Below are 22,419 nucleotides of genomic sequence, written 5' to 3'. Positions count from 1 at the left end.
CACACACACACTCCAGGGCATCTCCTGTGGTATGTACACACACACACACACACACACACACACACATCTGCGGGGGTGTACCTGGAAGGGGAGCAAAGCACTCACCTGGTTGAAGCCTTTCTTGGATTTGGAGTTCTGTCTCTTTACCACCTCAGTCAGGGTCAGTGTCAAGGTTTCCACGCCGGAGTCTGAGGGGCAAGGTGGGCTTAGGCCAGGCTCTGAACTCTCTAGATCACCAGCCCCGTTGCCCGCCCGCTCACCTAGCTCTTCTTGCTTCCGGCAGGCCTTGCTGAGGTTGACGGACGTGCAGACCTTGTCCATGTTGCACCAGCGGCTCCGGCCACTGATGGCGCCCTGAAAGTGCAGCGAAGCCCCCTGTCCAGAAGCCCCCGCACTTGCACCTTCTCCAAAGCGAGGAGGCTCCAGGCCCGCCAGGAGAGGGTGGGCTCTCATGAACCCCTGTGGGAGGGCTGGGCTGTGGTGGCTTGAGAGTTGGCGGGGGTGGGGTGCGGGGTGGGGGTAGGGGCGTGGTCCAGAACTCCTGGGCCTTCGGTGTGGTGCACTGCTGGTTTCTCACCACCTCTCTGGCTGCTGTTTCTCTGCCCTGTGGGATCCCCAACACCCCCGGCCACCATAATATCATGAGAGTCCCCAAGGCTTTCTGTCAGGGCCTCTGTTCTCTTTATTCCAGGCTGCTCTCCATTAGGAAATCCCATCCACCTTCCTCTTCCATGACCACCTATGCCCCAATCGCCTTGTTTCACCTCAGAGTTCAGGTCCACACATGCAAATGCCTACTCCTGTCTTTCTCCCCACACGTCTCCTGGGGACACCTCAGGCTCAACACTGGTCTTCCACCACCAACCCCGGGCCTCGCTGGTGCCCCTAAGTCAGGGAACAGGACCGCCGGTGGCAGAAGATGAAATCCTCGCTTTTCCTAAACTATTGCTAAGCATGCGGCACAGATAATCCACAGACAGACTCCCGCTCTCATTAGGAGCCCTCGTGGTGTGAGGGTGACACGTTGGATTGCTAACGCCAGGTCTGCACTTCAAAACCACCAGCGGCTCCACAGGAGAAAGATGAGGCTTTCCACTCCCGGAAATAGCACCACCACCACCACCCTACCACCACCCCCGCCCGCCTGTCTCAGAAACCCAAAGGTGCAGCTCTACCCCATCCTATAGGGTCACTATGAGTCAGCATTGCCTTGAGGACAGGGAGTGGTTGCCTGGCACCCTTATCCGACTGCAGCTGCCCCATTTCTTTCCTGGCACACCACCCTCCTCATGGGCCTTCCCACCAGGCTCGTGGACCCCTCCCATCTCTTCTCCACAAAGGATGCCTACCAAACCTTGACCCTGACTATGCCATGCCCCTTCAACCCCACCCCACACAGGAACCCCTTCCAGGATATCCATTGCTCTTAAACCAAGATCCCCCTTGTTGCCCTTGGTATTCTGGATGCGCCTATTTCTTGGGGGCACTCTGGGGGTGTAGTGGTCATGCGTTGGCCTACGACCCGCATGGTCAGCAGCTCCACAGTAGCAAGACTAGGCTTTCTACTTTCATAAACGGGGACCCTCTCAGAAGCCCACAGGGGTGGCTAACCCACAGGGGGTGTGGGTAACCCACAGGGGGTGGCACTGGCTCGATGGCAGCGAGTTGGGTTTCCTTTACATCCTCACGTGCCCACTCGATTCTCTGCCCGTCTTTCACTGCCATTGGAGGTGCACATTCCCCCACACCACAGGGCCTTTGCACATGCTGGGCTGTGAACTGCAGGGTCAGCCATGCAAAACCAGAGACAGACGAGGCTTTCAGTTCCGGTAAAGAGCTACCGTCTTGGAAACCCACAGTGGCGGTTCTACCGGTCCTGTAGGGTAGGCGTGAGATGGAATTGACTGGACGGCAGCGAGGTTTTTTTGTTTTACGTTGAGAGAGTCTATGGCTCTCTTTCAGGTTCACGAACACCCCGTCTTTCACACATCAGCTCCAGGTCTCCTCTCAAAGAGGCCTTCTCCAGCTTCCCTGACTCTGGAGATGGATCCGTCCCGCAGGGATTCCTACGGTCCTGCACGTGCTGTTTGTCACTGTTGTGCTTTTATAGGATGTGGACCCCACCGGCCCATGACTAACCACCCTACCAGTCTCTTGGGTCTATGCTCATTCTTTACTCACTCCTGTGCGTGGAACAGCGTGGGGGCACAGTAGGTGGCACCCAGTCAGCGCCCAGGGTACGCTGGCCCCTCCTGCTGACTTCCCACTGCAGATTTCCTGGAGCCGGCGTCTCTGTAGCAGCTCTCTTAGTTGCTTGGCCTCATGTGGCGTGTTGTAAAGGGACTGTTTCCTTGTTCACTTGTTCCGTGTCTGTCTCCCAGCTCTCACTGCCGCTGAGCTGGTTCCAAGTCACAGCAACCTTATAGGGCACAGCAGAACTGTGCCTGTGGGTTTCTGTGACTCTTTATGGGAGCAGAAAGCCTCGGCTTTCCGATGGGTTTGAACTGCTGGCCTTGAGGTTCGTAGCCCAACGTGCAACCCTCTATGCCACCAGGGCTTCCTCTTCTAGCAGAGTGAAATGGGGGGCCCTAACCTCCCCCTACACCCTACTGTCTTCTCTTTCCTTTTCCCAGAAGCGAGCGCTGCGTGAAACCCACTGACACCAAGTCGATTCAACTTTATAACAACCCGATATAGGGTTTTCAAGACTGCGAGTCTTTACAGGAGCTGACAGCCTCATCGTTCTCTCGTGGGGCGGCTGGTGGATTTGAACCACCGACAGTGCAGTGAGCAGCCCAATGCCTAACCCACAGCATCACCAATAAAGATATTTTGAATGGCTGGAGGAAAGAAGACAGAAAAGAAGCTCTCTCATCTGTGAACACAGGCCGACATGCACCCAGCCGACACAGTGGCCCCACAAACCCTGGCCTCTCCCTCATGCTGGCTCTAGAAGTCCCACCTGGCTCCACGCTCACCCCTAGTCCTAGAGCTAGGCCCCTCAGGCCCCCGAGCAAGTCACTTGGAAGCTGCTAGGAGCACAGAGGTGGTGGGAGAGGGCACAGCTCGCTTCCCTCAGCATCCAAGGGGGTCCGGCGAGCCCGCTGTCACCTCCCAGCTTAAAGACAGGGCCCAAGGTCATCAGGGCTGGGGTCTCCGTCAGCAGAGGGCCAGGGCCTCGCCCCACACTTACCTTGCTGTAAATAATCTGTAGTGTTAGCGGGATGGCCTCCCGGTCGCCATCAATACCCAGTCGCTTACTGCCAGGACCTGTACCATAACCAAGAGACCCTTCACACACCCTCTCACTTTGTCCATCCCCACACAGATCAGGTCACCCTGCCCCTCCCCTTCCCCCCTCCCCCGGACCCCCCTTGTGCCTGCATCTGGGCTCCCCAGTGCTCACCAGAAGCCTTGATGGCCCGGGTGGCAGCCGAGTGACCCAGCTCCAGGGACTGGATGAAGATCTCCGTGGTCTTCTCCCCGGTGATGAAGGTCAGCTGGAGAGAGCCACAGGCACCACTGTGGACCACCCCCTCCCCAGGCCTGCCCACCAGGCTGCTCCGAGGCCGGTGCAGGGCTGCAGGAGGCCGGTGGGTCCCGCAGAGCCTGCCAGGGCCACTGAGAGCTCTGGGGAGCTGGGCGAGGAGGTGCTTGGGGTGGGTAGGTGGGTGGACAGACGTACCTCTGTCTGGTAGACCTGCAGCAGCACCGGGCGGGCGGCGAAGCGGCAGTAATAAAGCAGCATGTCGGCCAGGATGGGCAGCTGGGCTGGGGAGCCGGCCAGGGGCTGTGACTCAGGCTTCAGGGACTGCTGGCGGGCGGGGAGGGGGTGGTGAGTGGTGGTCGTGGTGAGACAGGGGCGAATGAGAGCGAGGGCAAGAAGAGGGAAGCAGAGAGGCGGCCATGCAGGTGGATGAGACTTGCACAAGGGGAAGTAAGGGAGCCGGCACGATGAGCCATGCAGAGGTCTACCACCAGGGTCGGGGGAGATGGGCAGGTGGACTGGAGAAACAGAATGGCAGCACTCCCCTCCCTCTGCCCCCCGCCCCCCTTCCTCATGCGAGGGGCAGGCCTCCGAGGAATTGAGGAAGGTGGCTAAACGAAGGTCCCTGGAACCCGGGTCAGGCCACGCACTTTGGAGGCCCCTCCCCTATGATGGACACGCCCCCAGCCCTTGCCCCACCCTCTCTTGAGTTCAGATTTGGCCCTGCCCCTAACCTCCCCTCCCTGATCGTTTTCAAGTAAGGCCTGGCCCCCTAGGGGGGCCTCCAGCTGGATACCCCAAGCCCCAGGTCTTCTAGCTAAATGAGGCCAGTGCCCTCAGCCAGTGAGCCCCTCTGCCCCCCGCACCCAGCACCACTTACCTGGCACAGGACTTCTGTGGGCAGGTGCATGAGGCCCAGCACGTTGCGCTCGTACCAGGGGTCGAGCATACCGAGGTAGTGGGAGATATCGTTGGTGCTGTCCTCCCAGGGCACGGAGCCCAGCTGCTGGGACAAGAGGAAGGGTCCCTTCCAGGTGCCAAAGGCCTGCCCAGCACAGACAGGCTCAGGACCCGGGCAGCCACTCTGTCCTAGTCTAAGCTTCTCTTGCTTTTGGAAAGGGCTGACCACTTTTAGTATATGTCCCAGCCCAGGGCAGCGCTGGAGGAAAGGGGGCCACACGTGGGAGCCAGGGCCAGGCATAGACCCAAAGAAGCCACTGATGTGGCGTCCATTCCAATCTCTAGTGACCCTACAGTTCCCCAGGCGAAATCTTTACCGGAACCAACACCCTCATCTTCCTCCTGAAGGGAAGCTGTGGGTATGAATTCACCTTGGCAGCCCGGTGCCTAAGCAACAGCGCCAGGCTGGTCCTTTGGCCCGTGCAGAAAGCATACTAAAGCCCCACCACTTGCCTCCAGGCAACGGCCTCACGATGCCCCCTGGTGTGTCAGGGCAGAACTGTGCTGCACCGGGCTGTCAGGGGCTGCTTCCCTAGAAAGGGATGGTCGGGGCTCTCTCCCGAGGTGCCTCTGGGTAGACTTGAACTTCCAGCCGGTTGGCTAGCAACCAAGCTGGTTAACAGCTCGCAGGGCCCCAGGCCCCATAAGCATAGGTGATTGGTGACTGCCCCTTCCGGTAACGGGAGCCCACTTAGGTCCACCCTACTTGGCCACCTATTTGGATCTGACCTTGGGACCTACTGCGGGGCTGGGGTGCCGCGGGGAGTCGGTGGGGGGTGGGGGCGTCTGGCTCCGAGGGGCCGGGCAGGCGCTGGGTGTGGTCGCGTGGCCCCGCTTCACCGGCACGTAGAAGAACTGCAGCTTGAAGAAGCGGGTGAGCAGCGGGCGATTGTTCTCCAGCCGCCTGGCACGGGCAGAGGGGCATGGTGAGACGCCAGGTCTCCGAGGTGCCCCGCCCGGGCGCCCCACCGCCCGCGGCTCTTACCGCAGGTTGCTGTACGCCCGGGCCACTTTGCCCGAAATCCGATCAGAGCCAAAGACCACCACCCGGAGCGTGGAGGCCCTGGGGTCCTCGTCCCCGCTGAGGAAGGGCCTGCGGCGCTGGTGGCGGGAGGCGGGGGCCAGGAGCCAGCTGGGCAGCTGGGCACTGAGCTTGGCCTGGGGCAGGGAGCGGGAGCGCTGGGGCCGGGAGGGCGGCGGGCCCGGGCTGTCCAGGGGGCTGCAGAGGCTCCCAGCACGGCGCAGCGGGAGCCCGGTGTCGTCCCCGCTGCCCTCCAGGCCTCGCGAGTCCTTCCGCAGCATCAGCTGGCCGGTGCTCTTGAAGAGTTTATAGATCCGGTTGAACTTGGGTCCCGACCGACGCTGGGCCCTGCGGTCCTGGCTGCCAGGTTTCGGGGGCCATTCGGGGAAGCCCACCTCGTCCTCCAGGTAGCCGCTGTCCATGCCGTCCGAGAGGCCCGAGACGAAGGAGGTCAGCCGCTGGCGGGAGAGGGCAGGCCCCGAGGCCTGGGAGGAGGCCAGGGACAGAGTGGAGTCTCTCGAGGCCGCTGAACTGGTGGAGAGCAGGGAGTCCCTCTCTACACAGTGCCGGGTGTCCACTTCCTCCTCGGCCTCTTCTCCTTCCTCCTCTTCCTCCTCCTCGTCTTCATCCCTGACCATCCCTGCCTGGAGCAACTCCTGTTCCTTGAGCAGAATCTCCTGCAGGATGTCTGCCGAGAAGCGGGGGAGGTGTCACCCGAGGGTTCCTGTCTCTGACTTCCCTTGCTCACCCTTCTGGGGACCGGCTTGGACACATCATAGGGGGGGTGGGGGGATGGGAGAACGAGAAGGAGGACAGAAACAGGCCAGGTGTGTGGCACTAAACCCCTGCTGGACCTCGAGCCTGCCCAGGTGGGAAGGTTCTTTCCCAGAGTGGGAGCTACAGACCGGACTGAGAACCCCCACAGGGGCAGCTGTCCCTGTGGCTCCTTACCAAAGCTGTCCTGATTCCAGCTGTAGGTATAGCACCTGGCCACCGGGATGGGGATGGTATGGAGCTTGCCCGGGTTTTCAGTGTCTGTAAGAACAGGGGAGGCAAGAGTGAGGGGCCTAGAGGAGACTGGTGGCCCAGTCTCCATCTCCTTGAGAGCAAGAAGGGGCCGCACAAGGCCACGGCTGGGTGGGTGGGGCAGGGGGCTGGGTGAGAAGCGATGAGGCAGCCTGGCTCCCAGCCCGATGAGATGGCCTGTGTTTGTTTTGGGGTTTGCTTATTTTTCCCTCAAGCACACCATCTAGCCACTGGTGTCCCTGACCAGCTGGGTGCATGTGGCCAACTCACAACCCCTGAGGCTCCGCCGACAATGTCCAAATGGGGCGAGAATGGAGCGATCGAGTCAGTGTTTGGTGAGGAACGGTGGTCTGGCACCACCAGTTGCTCCTGAGTCAATGTCACCACATGGCCACCCCGTGGGTGCCACAGTGGCAAGGTGCTCCAGAGGGTTATTATCAATGGCAGGCTTTCCAGAGCGGAAGGCCAGGACTTTCTGCAGAGGCACTTCTGGGTGGCCTTGCCCCTCCAGCTTTCTGTGTAGCAGCTGAGTGTGGTAACTGTTGGAATCACCCAGAAAGACCAGCATTGTGATAAGGGCACACCCCACCTGCTGCTATCAAGTTTGACTCATAGCAGCCATGTAGGCCAGAGCAGAACTGCCACCTGGGGCATCCAGGGCTGTAGCTGTTACAGAAACACGGCGACGATGCATCTTTCTCCTGAAGAGCAGCTAGTGGGTTGGAAACGCCCACCTTCTGGGCCAGCAGCTCAGCACTTACCAGGACTCCCTCACTAGGGTGATACCAAACCCACGGCCAGCAAGTCAATTTGGACTGAGGGGGACCCTACAGGATTAATTTAGAACTGTTCCTTGGGGTTTCATGAGACTACATCTGTATGGGATTTACAGCCTTATCTTTTTTCCCTCAGAGCAGCCAGGAGGTTCGAAACATCAACCCTGTGGTTAGCAGTCCAATGTTTAACCCATCATGCCACCAGGGTTCCTCAGTATTGTGATTAAAAAATACTCCAACCAAACTCACTGCCGTCGAGTTGCTTCAAACTCATCGTGGCTCTACCCGACAGGGTAGAATTGTCCCTGTGGGTTCCCGAGACTGTCACTCTTTCCAGGAGTAGAAAGCTTCATCTTTCTCCCGCAGAGTGCCTGCTGGTTTCGAACTGCTGACTTGGTGGTTAGCAGCTCAATACATAACCATTACACCGCCAGGGCTCCTCAAATATTGTGATAGGACCACTAGATGCTTTCCAGCATTGGTTTCCCTTCTGTGGTCATAGAGTTGTACAGATGGGAGGACCAAGCGCTGTGGCCACGTGACAAAAGTGAGGTGTGCAGTCTCTTGAGCTACACAACCCCCTTGCCCTCTATCCATGCTCTCCTTCCCTCTTCCCACAAGTTGGAATGCGATGGCCACCCAATCCTAGCCCTGTAGATGGGAACCTTGCTCCAGAGCATGGCGGAGCAATAAGATATTAAAGAACCCAGGTCCCTGTGTGACGATGTGGAGCAGAGCCGCCAGACAAACCTGGACCACTTGCCTTGGGAGCAAGAAGGGGCGCGGAGGAAGGCAGGCTGAGCCTCTCCTAAGAACCTCACCTAAAATGCCAGAGAAGCCAGCCTTTTCTGCCACTGCCCGCAGCTTGGTCCTGAGCCACTGCCGGGCCTCCGCTGCCTCTCCGACGCCAGACGCCAGCTCCTGAGCTTCTGTGGTCTCCATGAAGATGTCCTCCAGCTCCTCCAGGGTCTTGGACTATAAGCCCAGAAGGAGACAGGGTTTACTCTTAGGTCTGACTACTTACCTTTACCCAGCTCTGAGGAGCTCACTGTCCTCAGAGCCCTCCCAGGTCTCATCGCCCACCTCCACCCCGATGGCCAGGGAGCCAGCTCGCTTCCCCTCTGCCTGTGCCCAGAAAGTGGTCCTGAGAGCAAGGACTTCAACGTTCATCCCTGCCGTCCAGAGAGGGGAAGGGACTTGCCCAGGGCCACAGAGTGGACCACCAGTAAGCCAGGACAAGAACTCAGGAATTCCTAGCTTCAGCCCAAAACTCATTCCCATCCTCTACCCCCTCCAGCCTGAACCATCTTCAGAGGCACCAGTCATGGGCGCCCCATGGTGCCAGCACATAGAAACCCTCTCAGTGGCCCACCATGTCCCATGGAGACTGCCACTGGGGTAGGGCAGAGACATGCTCTGTGGGGGGAAAGCAGCGCTAGGCCCCAGGGCTCCCAGAATGTACCTGCAGCCTGCAGTGCAGGCCCTGGAGGTCGCAGCGGACCCCGAAGGTGGCCTGGAAGGCGTGCAGGAGCAGAGTGATGTAGGCGCCGTGAGGCGAGTGTCCAGGCGTGCTCAGCTTGTTGGCCACGGCAAGGAACTCAGCCTGTACCTCCAGGGGGTTCAGCAACAGCACAGTGCTGGGGGCACAGAGGACAAGGCTGTGGACACTTCGGGGTGACAGGGGGGAGGTGACAACAGAGCACACCAGCACGTGGGCCCGCACCCTCACACCTGGTGGTACTCAGTCCCAGAGAGGTTACCTGTGTGTGCAGGCACACAGGGTAGGGGTAGGGTGGGGTGACGTTCAAGGGCACTAACTCCCAGAGGAAACTTGGTGTCTGCCTTTGACCTTTTTTTCTTGTAAGTTTTCAAAACCTGAAAAACTAAACTCACTTCCATCAGGTTCAATTCTGACTCAGAGACCCTGTAGGAGGAGGCGGGACTGCCCCTGTGGGTTTCTGAGACTGTAGTGTTTCATGAGAGTAGAAAGCCCTATCTTTCTCCTGAGGAGCAGCTGATGGTTTCGAACTGCTGACCTTGGGGTCAGCAGCCCAATACGTAAGCACTCTACCATCAGGGCCTTTTCAAAATGGAATTCAATTCTTTGAAGTAAAATTTACCTTAAACTTTTCATTAAACGTATTTCTTTTTAAACAGCTTGATGGCACACACTTCACACTTTACAGAATTTAACCATGAAATCATATGAAGATTTGTGCATTCATCACCACCCAACATTTCAACCTCCACTCCCCCACCGCCCGCCACCCCCCTAGCATGGATCCAGCTACTGTCTCTATAGCTCTACCTATCCTGAATTCCAAATATAGAAAATCACACAAAAGAGGCAGGAAGAAAACAAACACAAGGACCAGACAAAACATGGAAAACCCTCAATCAAAAAGGAAAGCGTAAACCATGAAACACTGAGACCGTTTTAGAATGGGTCGAAAGGAAGGTCAAATAACTAAGTATTACACTTTAATCTGACCACACCTGCCTCAATTGCCTTACGGTGCCCTGTCTGACAGTGAGGCTTTTCCCATCCCTCGACCCTCAGCGGGGCTTCGCTGGGGGCTGCTTGTGTGTGTGTGTGGACCCTGCATGTGGATTTGGGGCTTCTACTGTCGCCCGCGTGTTCCCAGTGCACGCGCTGATGCCGTTCCCTCTGTTGGATTTGCATTTTATTATTTAGGACCCTTGGGCCATCCAGGCTGATGTCCTTGTGGACTTAGTTGACATGGCCATCAAATAACAAGCATGGGAAGATGTCCTCAGAGAGAGCAGCGAGACCCCCGAGGAGGGGTAGCCCATACTTCCCTGCGGTGAGAAAGTCAACTCCAAAGCTAAGTCAACCCAAGTATCTTAAAGGAGAAGCGCAGCAGCGCCTGCTGAGAGACTCCCCTTTACCTGTCATTTTGCTACTGTGAGGAATCAGGCGACCCCTGTGAAAGGGTCGTTCGACCCCCAAAGGGGTCGCAACCCACAGGTTGAGAACCGCTGACCTAGAAGGAGCTGGAGGAATATTTGCTTAGTGATGTGTCATGAAACCCAGGGGCTTAGGAGGGAGAGGATGGGGGGATGGTCATTTCTGAGCCCGCAGAGACCGGAAAGCTGCCTTAGATGCCTCTGAATGGATGGCGTTCTCTCCAGAACTTTCCAAAGGGCAGCGTTGGTGGGTGATGAAATCAATGTTTGTTTTTAAGCACTTGAAGGGCCTGGGGCAGAGCTCACCCTGTGTGATCAGGGGAAGTTTCATTTCGTGACATTGTTTCAGATGTTAAGTGTAGGTGTGTGCCAGGCTAGTAGGTAAAAGGTTGGGGGTTTTTGTTTGTTTTTCATTTTTTTAATTGTAGGCCTCAGTCCAAAAAAAAAAAAAAAAAAAAAAAAGTTGGAAAGCACTGCTTTAATACCAGGCAGGAAAAAAAAAAAAAGACGTGGAAAGGTCCTGGACTTCCCAGTCAGGCTGAGGTGCCAGACATTGATTAGCTGTGGGATTGCAAGGGAAGTGATTGGACCTCTCTGGTCTCCAGTTTTCCATCTGCAAAACGGAGAAAAGGTAGCTACTGGATGCTGCGGACGTGGTAGGTTGGGCTTGCTAATCCTTTTTTCTCTTAACATTTCAGACCTCTTTAAGAATCTCAACCCTCGGTGCAAGAAAAAGAAATGTGCGCACAACATCTCCCCTGTGACTTCTGGGGTCGTGGGAGGCTGATTGGTCCATGGACCTCGGTTAGGAACCCTGTGGTCGGAGCGCAGGTACATGAAGGTGGTGGTGCTGTTAGCTGCTGTCCAACCGGCTCCAACTTGGGACGTCCCCAAGCACAACAGGCCACATGCCACCTGCCGGATCCTATGCCATCCCTAGCAGGGGTTGTGGATCAGAGTATATTGTGAGCCACGGGGTTTTTACTGACTGATGTTTGAAAGTAGATCATCAGGCCTTTCTGCCTGGTCCTTCTTAATCTGGAAGCACCACTGAAACCCGTTCAGCATCAGAGCAACACCCAAGCCTCCATGACAGACTCAGGACGTAGATGCGCACAAGGTGCATTGGCCGGGAACCCAGCCCGAGGTGCATTGGCCGGGAACCCAGCCCGAGGTGCATTGGCTGGGAACTCAGCTTGATGTTCTCACATAGGAGGGGAGCACTCTGCCACTGAACCACTCATGGCCCCCAGTGACATGATGGCGACCACTAGTAGAGCCAGGGCTAGGGTGGGAGGAGATACAGCGATGAAGGGGGAGGGAGTGAAGGGTGAGTCCTCCTTCACCCATAGACGGCCTCTCGGCCTTCCCCGTCCCTCCTCCCATCTCCTTTCCCAGGAACACTCACATGGTGGAACTTCGCTGACTCCTCGTGGGCAGGCCCTGCTCAGCCCTCACCAGCCTCTGGTAGGAGATTCCTGTGGGGCAAAAGAAGCGACTCCGTGGGTTGACTTGTTCCCTCGGCGGTCATTTCTGGAGCCTCTCAGGAAGCCAGGCACCAGGTAACCTGAGTCGGAAAGCTTCTGAGAGAACCTGGGAGAAAGGGAGGTAATCTTGGGCTCGCTCCTATGTGTCTGGGATTTCGTTTTATTTATTCCTCACCAGAAACAATCCTATCCCACCCCACCCCACCCCACCATCCTGCTTTTTAACCTTAGCCTCCAAGGCCATGATTCTGTCCTGAATCTCATTCCTGCTCTTTGTTCCCCCCTCTACCCAATCGCCCTCTTGGTCACTCTCCCCAGGCCTGATTCTGAGGCTCGGGGACAGACTGGTGAAGCGAGGACTGGCTTAAAGGGAAAAACACTCAAGGACTTAGCTTCAGTTCCTACCTGACTCTCCTGTGTGGCTTCGGGCACAGTGCTGGGCCGCAGGCCCCCTTGAAAGCGGTAGAATCAACTGTGGCCTCTGAGCCCTTTCCCAGTTCTAGGGTTTCAAAGTGCTGCACACCCTGTTTGCTCCCTGACACAGCCAGCCAAGGCATTCTGGGAGCTGGCTGAGTATTCCCAGGTTCCTCTTACTGCTCCCATCTCATCCTCCTGCTCCCTAGCATCCTCTCCCATCCCTCAGTCTCAGCACAAGCCAGGTACTGAGAGCTCCCACGTTTCCCCACCTCACCGCCCGTAATTCCCACAGATTCTCTCAGGTGACTGCCAGCTTGGCTGGTCCTTTGCATCCAAGCATGCTGAGAAGAAATAAGCCAGAACTTTCCCCATTCTTCGGGGGCAGACGTTATCGGGAATAATCACTTGGGAAGCCAGGCTGGGCTGACAGGTGGCCGGGCCAGGCTGATGGGGGTCCTCATGACCGTCGCCCTGGACTAGGCAGGAGCTGGAATAAGAAGGGAATCCCTTTTGTTAGATTCAGAGCCAAGGCTGGGGTTTAGGGACACCTATAGACAGAACTGGAATACCAACAGGCTGATGAATCACTGGAAGCACTTTGTCGTCTATGGCAGGAAATTTGGAAGACAGCTACTCGGCGAACTGACTGGAAGAGATCCATAATTGTACCACTTCCAAAGAAAGGTGACTCAACAGAATGCTCAAAGTATAGAACAATATCATTCATATTGCATGCAAGTAGAATTTTGCTGAAAATTATCCAACAATGGTTGCAACAGGACCCTGACAGGGAGCTGCCAGAGGCTCGGGCTGGATTCAGGAGAGGACCTGGAACAAGGGATGTCATTGCTGATGTCAGAGTCTTAGCTAAAAGCAGAGAACGCCAGAAAGATGTTTTGCTTGTGTTTCATTGCCTATGCAGAGGGATTTGACTGTGTGGGTCATAACAAACTGTGGATAGCCTTGAATAGAATGGGGATTCCAGAATACTAATTGTGCTCATTTGGAACATGTACATGGGTCAAGAGGCAGTTGTTCGAACAGAACCAGGGAATACGGCATGGTTTAAAATCTGGAGAGGTGTGTGTCAGAGTTGTATCCTCTCACCGTAGTATTCAGGGTGTATGCTGAGCAAGTGATCAGAGGAGCTGCAATATATGACGTATGCAGGATCGGGATTGGAGGAAGGCTTATTAATGACCTGTGATATGCAGAGGACACAACCTGGCTTGCTAAAAGTGAGGAGGATTTCAAGTACTTGCTGATGACGATCAAAGATTGCAGCCTTTAGAATGGATCACAACTCCATCTAACGACCCAAATCCTCACAACTAGACCAATAGGTAACCTCATCACCAACAGAGAAAAGACTGAAGTTGTCAAGGACTTCCTCTTGTTCAGATCTACAACCAACGCTCATGGGAGCAGCAGTCCAAAAATTACCTTGGGTAATTCTGCTGCACAAGATCCCTTTAAAGTCTTGAAAAGCAGGGATGCTATTTTGAGGACTTAGGTACCTCTGACGCGAGCCGTGGTATTTTCAATGACCTCGCATGCGTGTGAAAGTTGGATGTTGAATAAGGAGGCGTGAAGAAGAACGGATGCATTTGAATTGTGGTGCTGGCGAAGAATCTTGCAAGGACCAGGGACCGCCAAAGGAGCAGACAAGTCTGTCCCGGAAGAAGTATGGCCAGAACGCTTTCCATGGGCAGGGAGGGCGAGACTTCGTCTCCCGTTCTTGTTGAGACGTGCTCTCAGGAGAGACCTATCTCTGGAGAAGGGACAGCACGCTTGCTCAAGCAGAAGGGCAGTGAAAAACAGGAAGGCCCTGGACAAGACGGACAGACACAGCGGCTGCAACCATGGGCTCAAACATAAGAACGGTGGTGAGGATGGTGCAGCACTCAACGGTGTTTCCTTCTGTGCACGTTAGCGTGGCTATGGGTTGCGAGGGACTCCATGGCACCTAACGACAACACCACCGACTGCACCTCTTGGCACACCCTGACTCAGAGGGTGTCTCGGAGGGTGTCTGGCTGGCGATGGATGTCCAGGATACCAAACATCACTAAGAGGAGTTTATGATCAAGAGGTGGAACTATCCTAAGGCCTATCCTAAGACAATCATCCATTTCCTCAATCATGGACCCCGCTGCCTCTCACGAGACGTGACTTCAGGGAGCGGGGAGGGGATGGATTGGTGGGGCTGGGCCTGAGCTGGGAACAGATTAGAAAGTATAGTGCCATGTGAAGAGAGGTTTTGCTCCGCTAAGCTTTTGTGCCAGCTGACTCCTTTGAGCTGGGCGTAGACCCTGCACTGCCCACCCCTCACTTGCTGGTGTTCTCTGTGATGTCAGAAATCTCTCCCACGATCCTACAAGACAGCGGGGTATGCTCCCTCATCCAGGGCTACTCCTCAACCCCACATGGAGTTTGGATCATGGAGCTAGAGCTGATGGAAGCCTCTGTCCCCTGGATCTTAGACCATACCCTTCTTTGGTCACCTTAGCCGAAGGGAACAACCTGCTCTGATTGATGCAGACTGGCCCTAGGGCTGAACATCAACCGGAAAATGTGCCTGTGTCAGGTTGTAGCAAGCACGAAGTCCAAAGGCAGTGACTTCATTCACAAGGGGATTGGACCATTGTGCTCCATCGGGTTTGCATTGGCTGTTTGGAGGAGTCAACTGCCAGGCCTTTCTTCCTACTCTGTCCCAGCCGGGAAGCTCCCCTGAAACCTCGTTAGCATCATAGCCACAAGCAAGCTCCACTGACAGGTGGGTGGAGACTGGGCATGAGGTGCATGGTCTGGGACCCAAGCCTGGGTCACCTGCATGGACCGTAAAGATTCTGTCCCTGAACTTCCACGGCCCCTGGGGAGTCAAGAGGATCCAGGCTATAGGGGTGAAGCCTGGGGACAGGACATCAAGCGGTCATGGTGAAGGTCAAGTTCCTGACCGAGACAAGTTGAGTTTTGTCTACCTTACCCCTCCCTGTAAGCACCAGGTACTTTACATGTTGGGGTGCTCATTCCAAGGCCAGCAGTTTGAAACCACCAGGGAATACTCAGGAGTATGGCAAGGGTTTCTACTCCTGTCAAGACTTACAGCCTCAGAAACCCACAGGAGCAGTTCTACCCTGGCCCACAGGGTCACTAAGAGTCAGGATCGAATCGATGGTAGTGAGAGGGACACACAGATAAGTCAGTGTTAGGCTGTTGTACGATTCTTGGGCAGACTGAGGTAAGTCGACTGTCTTCCTCGTACAAGGTGCTACGTTGACACTCAGAAACAACGGGGCGAATGAGAAGTAGGGAGGAATTCCAGTCTTCCAAAATGAGACTATTGGGGGTTGCTATTCGTGGCTGTTAAGTAGGCACCGGCTCTTACAACACACAAAGCGAGTGACCTTACGCACAAAGAAAGAGATGTGGCCTGGGCCACGCCATCGTCATGAGCACAGTATATGAGTCCACTGTTGAAGTGATTGTGCCGGTCCAGCACAATGAAGGGTTTCCCTCATGCTTGCTGGATCCTCTACTTTTCCAAACACGATGACGGCTCTTGGCCACGGGTCTTTCCTGATAACACGTCCTAAGCAAGCAAGATAAAGGCCCGCCATCGCTGCTTCTACAAAGCCTGCTGGTTATAGGTCTTCTAGGATGGATGGGCTCGTTCTTCTGGGGGTCTGGGGCATGTTCAGGACTCTTCAGCTACACAGCCATCCAGATGCCTCGGGTCTCCCGTCTTCCTTCTTCAGTCCTCTTCTCCATGGTCTCTGTCATCCCAAGAGGCCCAGACTCCTTCTCACACTGGACTTCCTGTGAGGTTCACTCATTAGGACTTCCAAGTGTGGGCAAGGGGCTTTGCATTGCCCCGGGCCTAGCTTTGCTTGCGTAGAAATTGTCCTTCCAGCCCCGCAGGGCTGTGTTCTGGGGAGATGTGATCACGGAGGTCTGTGTGTTCTGGAAATTGTAGAGAAACTCGCACATGAACGCTGCCCTCTCTGCTGCTCAACATGGTAAGTCAATTCATTCAAATCTGGCCCTGGGTATGTGGAGGAAGGAGATTTAGTCAACACTTGGGCTGAGCCCCAAGAGGGCTGAGGTAGGCGGGAACCAGCAGCATCAACATGAGGTTTCCTGTCTCCCCCAGAGTGGAGGTGGCGGGCCACGCTCTAGGTCCCGAAGGAGGAGGAGGCGCACGGGCTTGATCCCTTGGCTGGTGTCCTCTGTCACCCAGCCACATCAAAGCAGGATGAGTTGCTTCACTTGTTGCCATGGCAGCCGGTTTCCTAGGGCTCCCTGGGGTGGAGCACCCAGCTCCCCAAGTCCCTGTCATGTTCGCCCTGTGACTGTGCCAGGACCTGTCTCTTTCAGAACACCCCAAATGGTGTTTCTCAAACAGTGGGCCACAGCTCCCTAGTGGATTGTGAAATCCATGCTATCTAGTTGGCCCGGTCCCATGGTCAGAGCAGAGCTGGATTCTGGGAGGGTTTCACTGGTGGATTATTTTTCTCTTTTTGTGAAATAGATGAAAGGGCTCTTTTGTCCCCAAGTGCCTGAGGCCAGACTAGAACTTCCACCCTTTTGGTCAGCACGTGAACGGTGCGCTCAGCCACCCAGGGCTGCGCTGAGATCCGGGCCTTCCCTCTCCTTCCCAGAGCTGCACACAGGCTCGACAAGAACCTGAGTGAGTTGGGTACGTTCACTGTCGGTTGCAAATCTTTTTCTTAGATTGCCATTTCATCTTATACTTGTTTCCCCCTTGTCCTATAAATGCCGTTTTTTAAAGAGCAAACAAAGAAAACAACATCAGGAACTCTGATGTCCAGGTCAGCATGACTCCTTACCCGCTGCTCTGAGAGGCAGGCATTCTTACTCCTCTATTCCAGCCGAGCACTCTGAGCCTCAGGTAAGGGCACTGGCTCACCCAAGGCCCCGTCAGCTGGCGAGCAGAAGAACCGCAATTTCAAACCAGGGCAGTCTGGTGCCAAGTACTGGCAACCAGGGAGTCTTCCGTCTTTCCTCTCCTCTCCCCACCCCTCCCCTCCTCTCCTCTCCCCACCCCTCCCCTCCTCTCCTCTCCTCCTCTCTCCCCTTCCCTCTGATCCCTTTTCTTTCTGTCCCCTCCTCTTCTCTCCCCTCCCCTCTCTTTGAGACCACATTCCCTGGCTTCCATCCAGCCCTCTCTCATGCCCACACGCCACCTCTTTCAGCCGCAGGGTGATGGTAAGAAAACTCATCAGGGTCCAAAAAAATCCAGAAGTAAGGCCCCAAACAAACACAAATAAACCCAAGTCTACAACATACGGTCCCTTTGGGGGGGGGGAAACCATACTAACCCATTTTTCTAACAAGTGCACTTAAGTGAGGGTCAGATCATATTAAAACCAAACTCACTGTGATGCTGACTCACAGGGACTCCACAGGGCAAAACAGAACTGCCCCCTGTGAGTTCCCAAGGTGTCCACCTTTACAGGTGCGAATAGCCTCATCTTCCTCCCAAGGAGTGGTTCCCACTGCACCCCCAGGGATCCTCAAGGGTCAGGAAGAAGCAAGCGATGTGTTTGATTTACAATTCGCTATGGATTAGGCCTCAGGCTTCATAAAGTATGAGGTTCACTCATTAGGAGAGGCGTGACCAACTGTGAGTGATTTGTGTCTGGCAGAAAAGACAACCCCCAAATCACAGTTTCATTCCCTTACGCAGTTAACAAGTGTTGTGGCTCACTGAAAGGGTAGAGTCCAAGTCCACCCAGAGGCACCTCCACAGAAAGGCCTCGTGATCTTTCAAAAATGTCAGCCACTCGAACGTGATGGCGGGAAAGGAGGAGGTAAACGGAAGCAGAGGGAAGAACTAGGAAGCAAAGCTATGGATAGAGATATAAACAGAGGTGTGCACTTATGTAACTGTATTAATTCCTAACAATAGAGGTATTTATTGGCCTAGGTACATATATTTATATGGCAATACATTCAGGAAGTGGACGGGCTTTGGGTCTCTACTCAAGCCCTCCCTCAACACAAGAACACTTTGTTCTAACAACCTGGCATGCTGTGATGCTCACCTTCGGGGCACGATCACTGAAGACAAGACGGGTGCACCAGCAAATGTGACCATCTAGCAGAGAAGCAACAAGCCCACATGGAAGATGCACACCAACTTGTGCAATCATGAAGTGTCGATGGGTCAGGTAATGGGCACCAGAAGACCCAAAACAAACAAACAAACAAACAAACAAACAAACATATTGTTGAGAACGAGGGGGGTTGGAGCAGAGACCCAAAACCCATCTGTAGAAAATGGGACATCCCTCACAGAAGGGTCACAAGGAAGGGGGGAGTCAATCAAGGTGCGGTATAGCACCAATGAAACACACAATATTCCTCTGGTTCTTTGAAGCTTCCTCACCCCCCACTGTAACGACCCCAATCCTGCCTTTCACATTGGGCTAGACAGGAACATGTACACGGGTACAGATAAGAGCTCAGGACACACAGAATCCAGGTCAGATAAACCCCTCAGGAACAGAAATGGGAGTATTGATACCAGGAGGGTAGGGGTAAGGTGGGGAGAGGCTGGGCAGGGGGGGAGAACTGCCGGGGAAGGGAGACCGCAGTCGGTGTAAGATAGGAAAATAACTTATAATTTATCAAGGGGTCACGAAAGTGTGAGGGGAGAGGGAGGGTAAAAAGAAGAGCTGATAGAAAGGGCTCAAATAGAAAGTAACTGTTTAGAAAATAATGATGGCACCTAACGTACAACTATACTTGATACAATTGATGTATGGATTGTTCTAAGAGCTGTAAGAGCCCCTCATAAAATGATCTTAAAAAGATATATGTATCAACCACTGAAAACTTTTGGGGACTTTTCCACAGGGACACACCTGAGGCAGCTATTTGGTTTTTAAAAAACAGCTATTAGCCAGTTCAGTTTCAAGCTTTATAATCTCGTTTCTAAACCCAACCCCAACCCACTGCTGTAGACTTTCTGAGACTAAATCTTGAAGGGAACACATAGCCTCGTCTTGTCTCCCTATGAGCAGCTGGTGGGTTTGAACCGACAGCCTTGCAGTGAGCAAGCCAACACTTCACCTACAGCACCATCCAGCACTGCCCTCCCTCGTCCCCCACGGACTAGATTGATTTCTCGTGCTGCCTTTTGAACCAGCTCTAAGCGTTGGGCTGATAACTGCAAGGTCAGCAGTTCAAAACCACCAGCTGCTCTGCCAGAGAAAGATGGGGCTTTCTACTCCTGGAATGGGTTACACTCTCAGAAACCCACAGGGGCAGTTCTACACTGTCATGTAGGGTCTCTGGCATCAACTCCGTGGCAGTGAATTTGATTTTTCTCTGTTGAGGGCCCTAATGGTTCCCTCAGCTCCATAGTCCTACTGGCCCCTCTTGAATGAGTTGAGTGTGTCTTGGAAACAGGCTCACTCTATCTTTGGCGGGAGGGGCGGGGGGCGCTTAACTGTTTGGAAATAGTCCCCGGACACGAAGGAGAGTGAATGGTTTCCTATTTGGGTCCTACTTTCCCTCCCTCAGAGAGGACGTTTCTGCAGCAGATAAAGGGGTCTGAGCATCTCTCTCCAGGCTCTCGCCTTCTCCTAAGCCAACAGGTTTCCTCACACCTCACAGCAGAGCCCAGCACAGCCCCCCCCCCGCTGCCCACAGCAATGGGGAGGGGAGGGAAGGCCCAGGGGACAAAGGCTCTGAGGCCATAGAACCCCCATCCCACTGCCACCTCCAGTTGATGCTCGGTGGGGCTCTTGTCCCCAGGTCTCGACTCTCACTGCCCCTCGGTTCTGGGCCTCACCACAGCCCACCCCAAGGCTCCACATCTGCTGGTTGGGTTACCCAGAAAAGAGTTCCCACCCAGTCAGCCACAAAAATATCTCAGGGCACAGCGTGTGCTCAGCTGAGGAGAGCCAGCTGGTTCAACTTGAAACTGGGAAGCAGTCCTCCCACAGAGGACACCCTCCCCCAACCCAAGATTGACATCATCCGTTGCAAAGTAAGGAAGCAGCACTTTACTAGCCCTTTGGTGTAGATCAAAGGTCTTGCCAAAAGATGCCTGCCTGCTGGCACGGCAAAGAAGAAGCTCTTCCGCCTGGACAACTGTATCCTGAGCATTTCTGATCCTGAATTGTAACTTGTTAACTTTCCTCGGGATTTCTCTGGGACTACTGCGATGAATTCTCGTAGGGGAAAAAGCAACAAAGGTTGGAGGTCAACTCTAACCTCTGCCTTTTTGTAAATGACCTTGGGGGCCAGAGGAGATCAGTTGTGGCTTCCACACCATTTCCTCAAATTCTTAATTTCATTTGTTTAATGTCACAACTGCCACTCTTTCCCCGCTTCTTCCCCGAGGAGTCTGCCATGATCCCGATAGCCATTTATTAAACAATTCACTTTTTTGTCATTGATTTGAGGATGATACTCTTCTATGATAAATTTTAAAATGTTTCATCTGTGTCAAGCATTACATTTTGTTGCATTTGTCTATTCTTATACAAATAATGTACTTTTTTTAAAGTTCTACCCGATCAACCTTCAAAGACGTAAAGGGAAACACCTCATTCTTAATCTTTAATAAAAAAACACATAATAAATGCACACGAGTGTTGTTCTAGAGCATTTGTTGCTTCAAAAAGACTTTTGCCAAATTTTAAAAGGCCTTTTTGGTATTTTGTCTGATCTGATATTTATGTTCATGCCACCTGCAATTTTTATCATATTCACCCCTTCAATCCTGTAGCCTGCCTCTTGAAGTCTTTTATTCCTGTGACGCTCAGCTGTCCTCTAGCTTAGCTTAACTAGTCACAAAGCAAAGGTCTGCCTTGAGCATCACGATCTTCTCAGAATAAACTATCGGGGATCAAACTGGCAACGGCAGCTCAAAGGATTAGAGAGGAACCTTAGAGGGCAGCAAGTTCACGGCCATGGAAGAGAAACAACTCAGAACAAGCGGGTGAGGCTGTCTGCACAGCTTGAAGAAAGTCATCCACATCCCTGAGCTGCACACATGGAAGCTGTAGATGGGTGGATGTGGAGCCCTGGTGGCAGAGTGGGTTCTGCAGTGGGCTGCTAACTGCAGGGTTGGCAGTTCGAAACTACCAGCCACTCTGTGGGAGAATGATGAGGCTGTCCACTTCCTTAAGGAGTTACGGTCTCAGGAACCCACCGGGGCAGCTCTGCTCTGGCCTAGAGGTTTGTTCTGAGTGGGATTGGACTTGATGTCAGTGAGGTGGTTGTGCATATTCACAGTTACCCCATAGGACAGAGCACACCTGCCCATGGGACGTCCAAAGCTGACCACGCCTTCTTCCCTGCTGGTGGCTGGTGGTTTGAATGGTATATCTTTCAGTTCGCAGGCAAGCACTTAATGACCGCACCTAATAGGCCTCCTATTCTCAACACCCACCACAAAGACATAAAGATTTAGAAATTCACTCATGTTCTCTCTGTAGGCTATTCACATTTATTTTCTATTTCTTGCTGGGTTTTTTCTTTTTTTCACAAGTTAAGAGTATGTGGCAAAGCTATCTTGGCTAGAGTGCTTCAGGACATTCTCGTGGTCTGGATAGGTAAGCAATTGTTGGACCGGTAAATATTTTTAAAATGTATCTTATCTGTAAGAGAAAATATTCTTTACTGTTGTTGTTTGTTTTTCTTCTTCTTTTAGCACAGGCAAAATATCTTATTAAAAATACTAATCCCCCCCACCTAATCGACTTGACAATGCCCTCTGTCTGACAGCAAGGCTATTCACGTCCAGAGGGGAGTCGCCAGAAGTTTGATCCATGTGTGGCGCCTGCAAATAGATTTTGGGCTCCCACTATCATCCATAGCGTTTTGCAAACCAGGTGTTCACAATTTAAGCTCGGCTACCATTTCTGCCTTTCGATTTGGATTTTACTATCTACAATCCTTAGGTTTCAGAGGCTGCTGCATTTCTTCAGGTTGATGCTTCCCCTAGACGGCTGCTCATTTGAAGACAAGCCTTTAAGACCCCCGACACGATGCTTTTTAAGAGCCGGCACCATCAGCTTCTTCACCGCACTTGGCCATAGCACCCTTCCCTTCAGTGATCTCTCCATGAGGGGGAGCATCGAGCAGGACCTCAGATTATTATCTGATTTCCCTTTAAAGTTGTTATAGTTTAAAAAAAAAGCAAACAGAAATTACATTTGGATTAAGGCTCCAGTGAATCCCCTTTGTCCGTAGACCAGAGCTGTGAATAGTCTTGCCTATGATGCAGAATACATTGGAAAGTGGATAATTACCGGTGCAGGTAGGCTAAAAGTTAAC

At 53.8% G+C, this 22,419-nt stretch overlaps 1 protein-coding gene across 1 annotated transcript in view; it reads right to left on the bottom strand.

The window, feature by feature from the left end:
* Window positions 1-22,419, bottom strand: part of PIK3R5 (phosphoinositide-3-kinase regulatory subunit 5) — a 92,993-nt gene that overhangs the window by 1,908 nt on the left and 68,666 nt on the right. Inside the window, exons 6-17 of the mRNA XM_004712942.3 lie at window positions 11,607-11,676; window positions 8,733-8,907; window positions 8,092-8,245; window positions 6,420-6,503; window positions 5,433-6,156; window positions 5,189-5,351; window positions 4,368-4,493; window positions 3,686-3,814; window positions 3,407-3,500; window positions 3,194-3,270; window positions 261-354; window positions 106-188 (exon numbers count right to left, since the gene is read on the bottom strand). Of these exons, the coding sequence (XP_004712999.1) occupies window positions 106-188; window positions 261-354; window positions 3,194-3,270; window positions 3,407-3,500; window positions 3,686-3,814; window positions 4,368-4,493; window positions 5,189-5,351; window positions 5,433-6,156; window positions 6,420-6,503; window positions 8,092-8,245; window positions 8,733-8,907; window positions 11,607-11,676 (1,973 nt within the window). The remainder of the gene's footprint in view (window positions 1-105; window positions 189-260; window positions 355-3,193; window positions 3,271-3,406; window positions 3,501-3,685; window positions 3,815-4,367; window positions 4,494-5,188; window positions 5,352-5,432; window positions 6,157-6,419; window positions 6,504-8,091; window positions 8,246-8,732; window positions 8,908-11,606; window positions 11,677-22,419) is intronic.

The sequence above is a fragment of the Echinops telfairi genome, unplaced genomic scaffold, assembly GCF_000313985.2.
Source record: "Echinops telfairi isolate 266 unplaced genomic scaffold, ASM31398v2 ScPeMD7_2010;HRSCAF=2546, whole genome shotgun sequence".
Taxonomy (NCBI): Eukaryota; Metazoa; Chordata; class Mammalia; order Afrosoricida; family Tenrecidae; genus Echinops; species Echinops telfairi.
The sequence above is the reverse complement of the archived record's forward strand: the minus strand, read 5'-3'. Positions and strand labels throughout refer to the sequence as shown.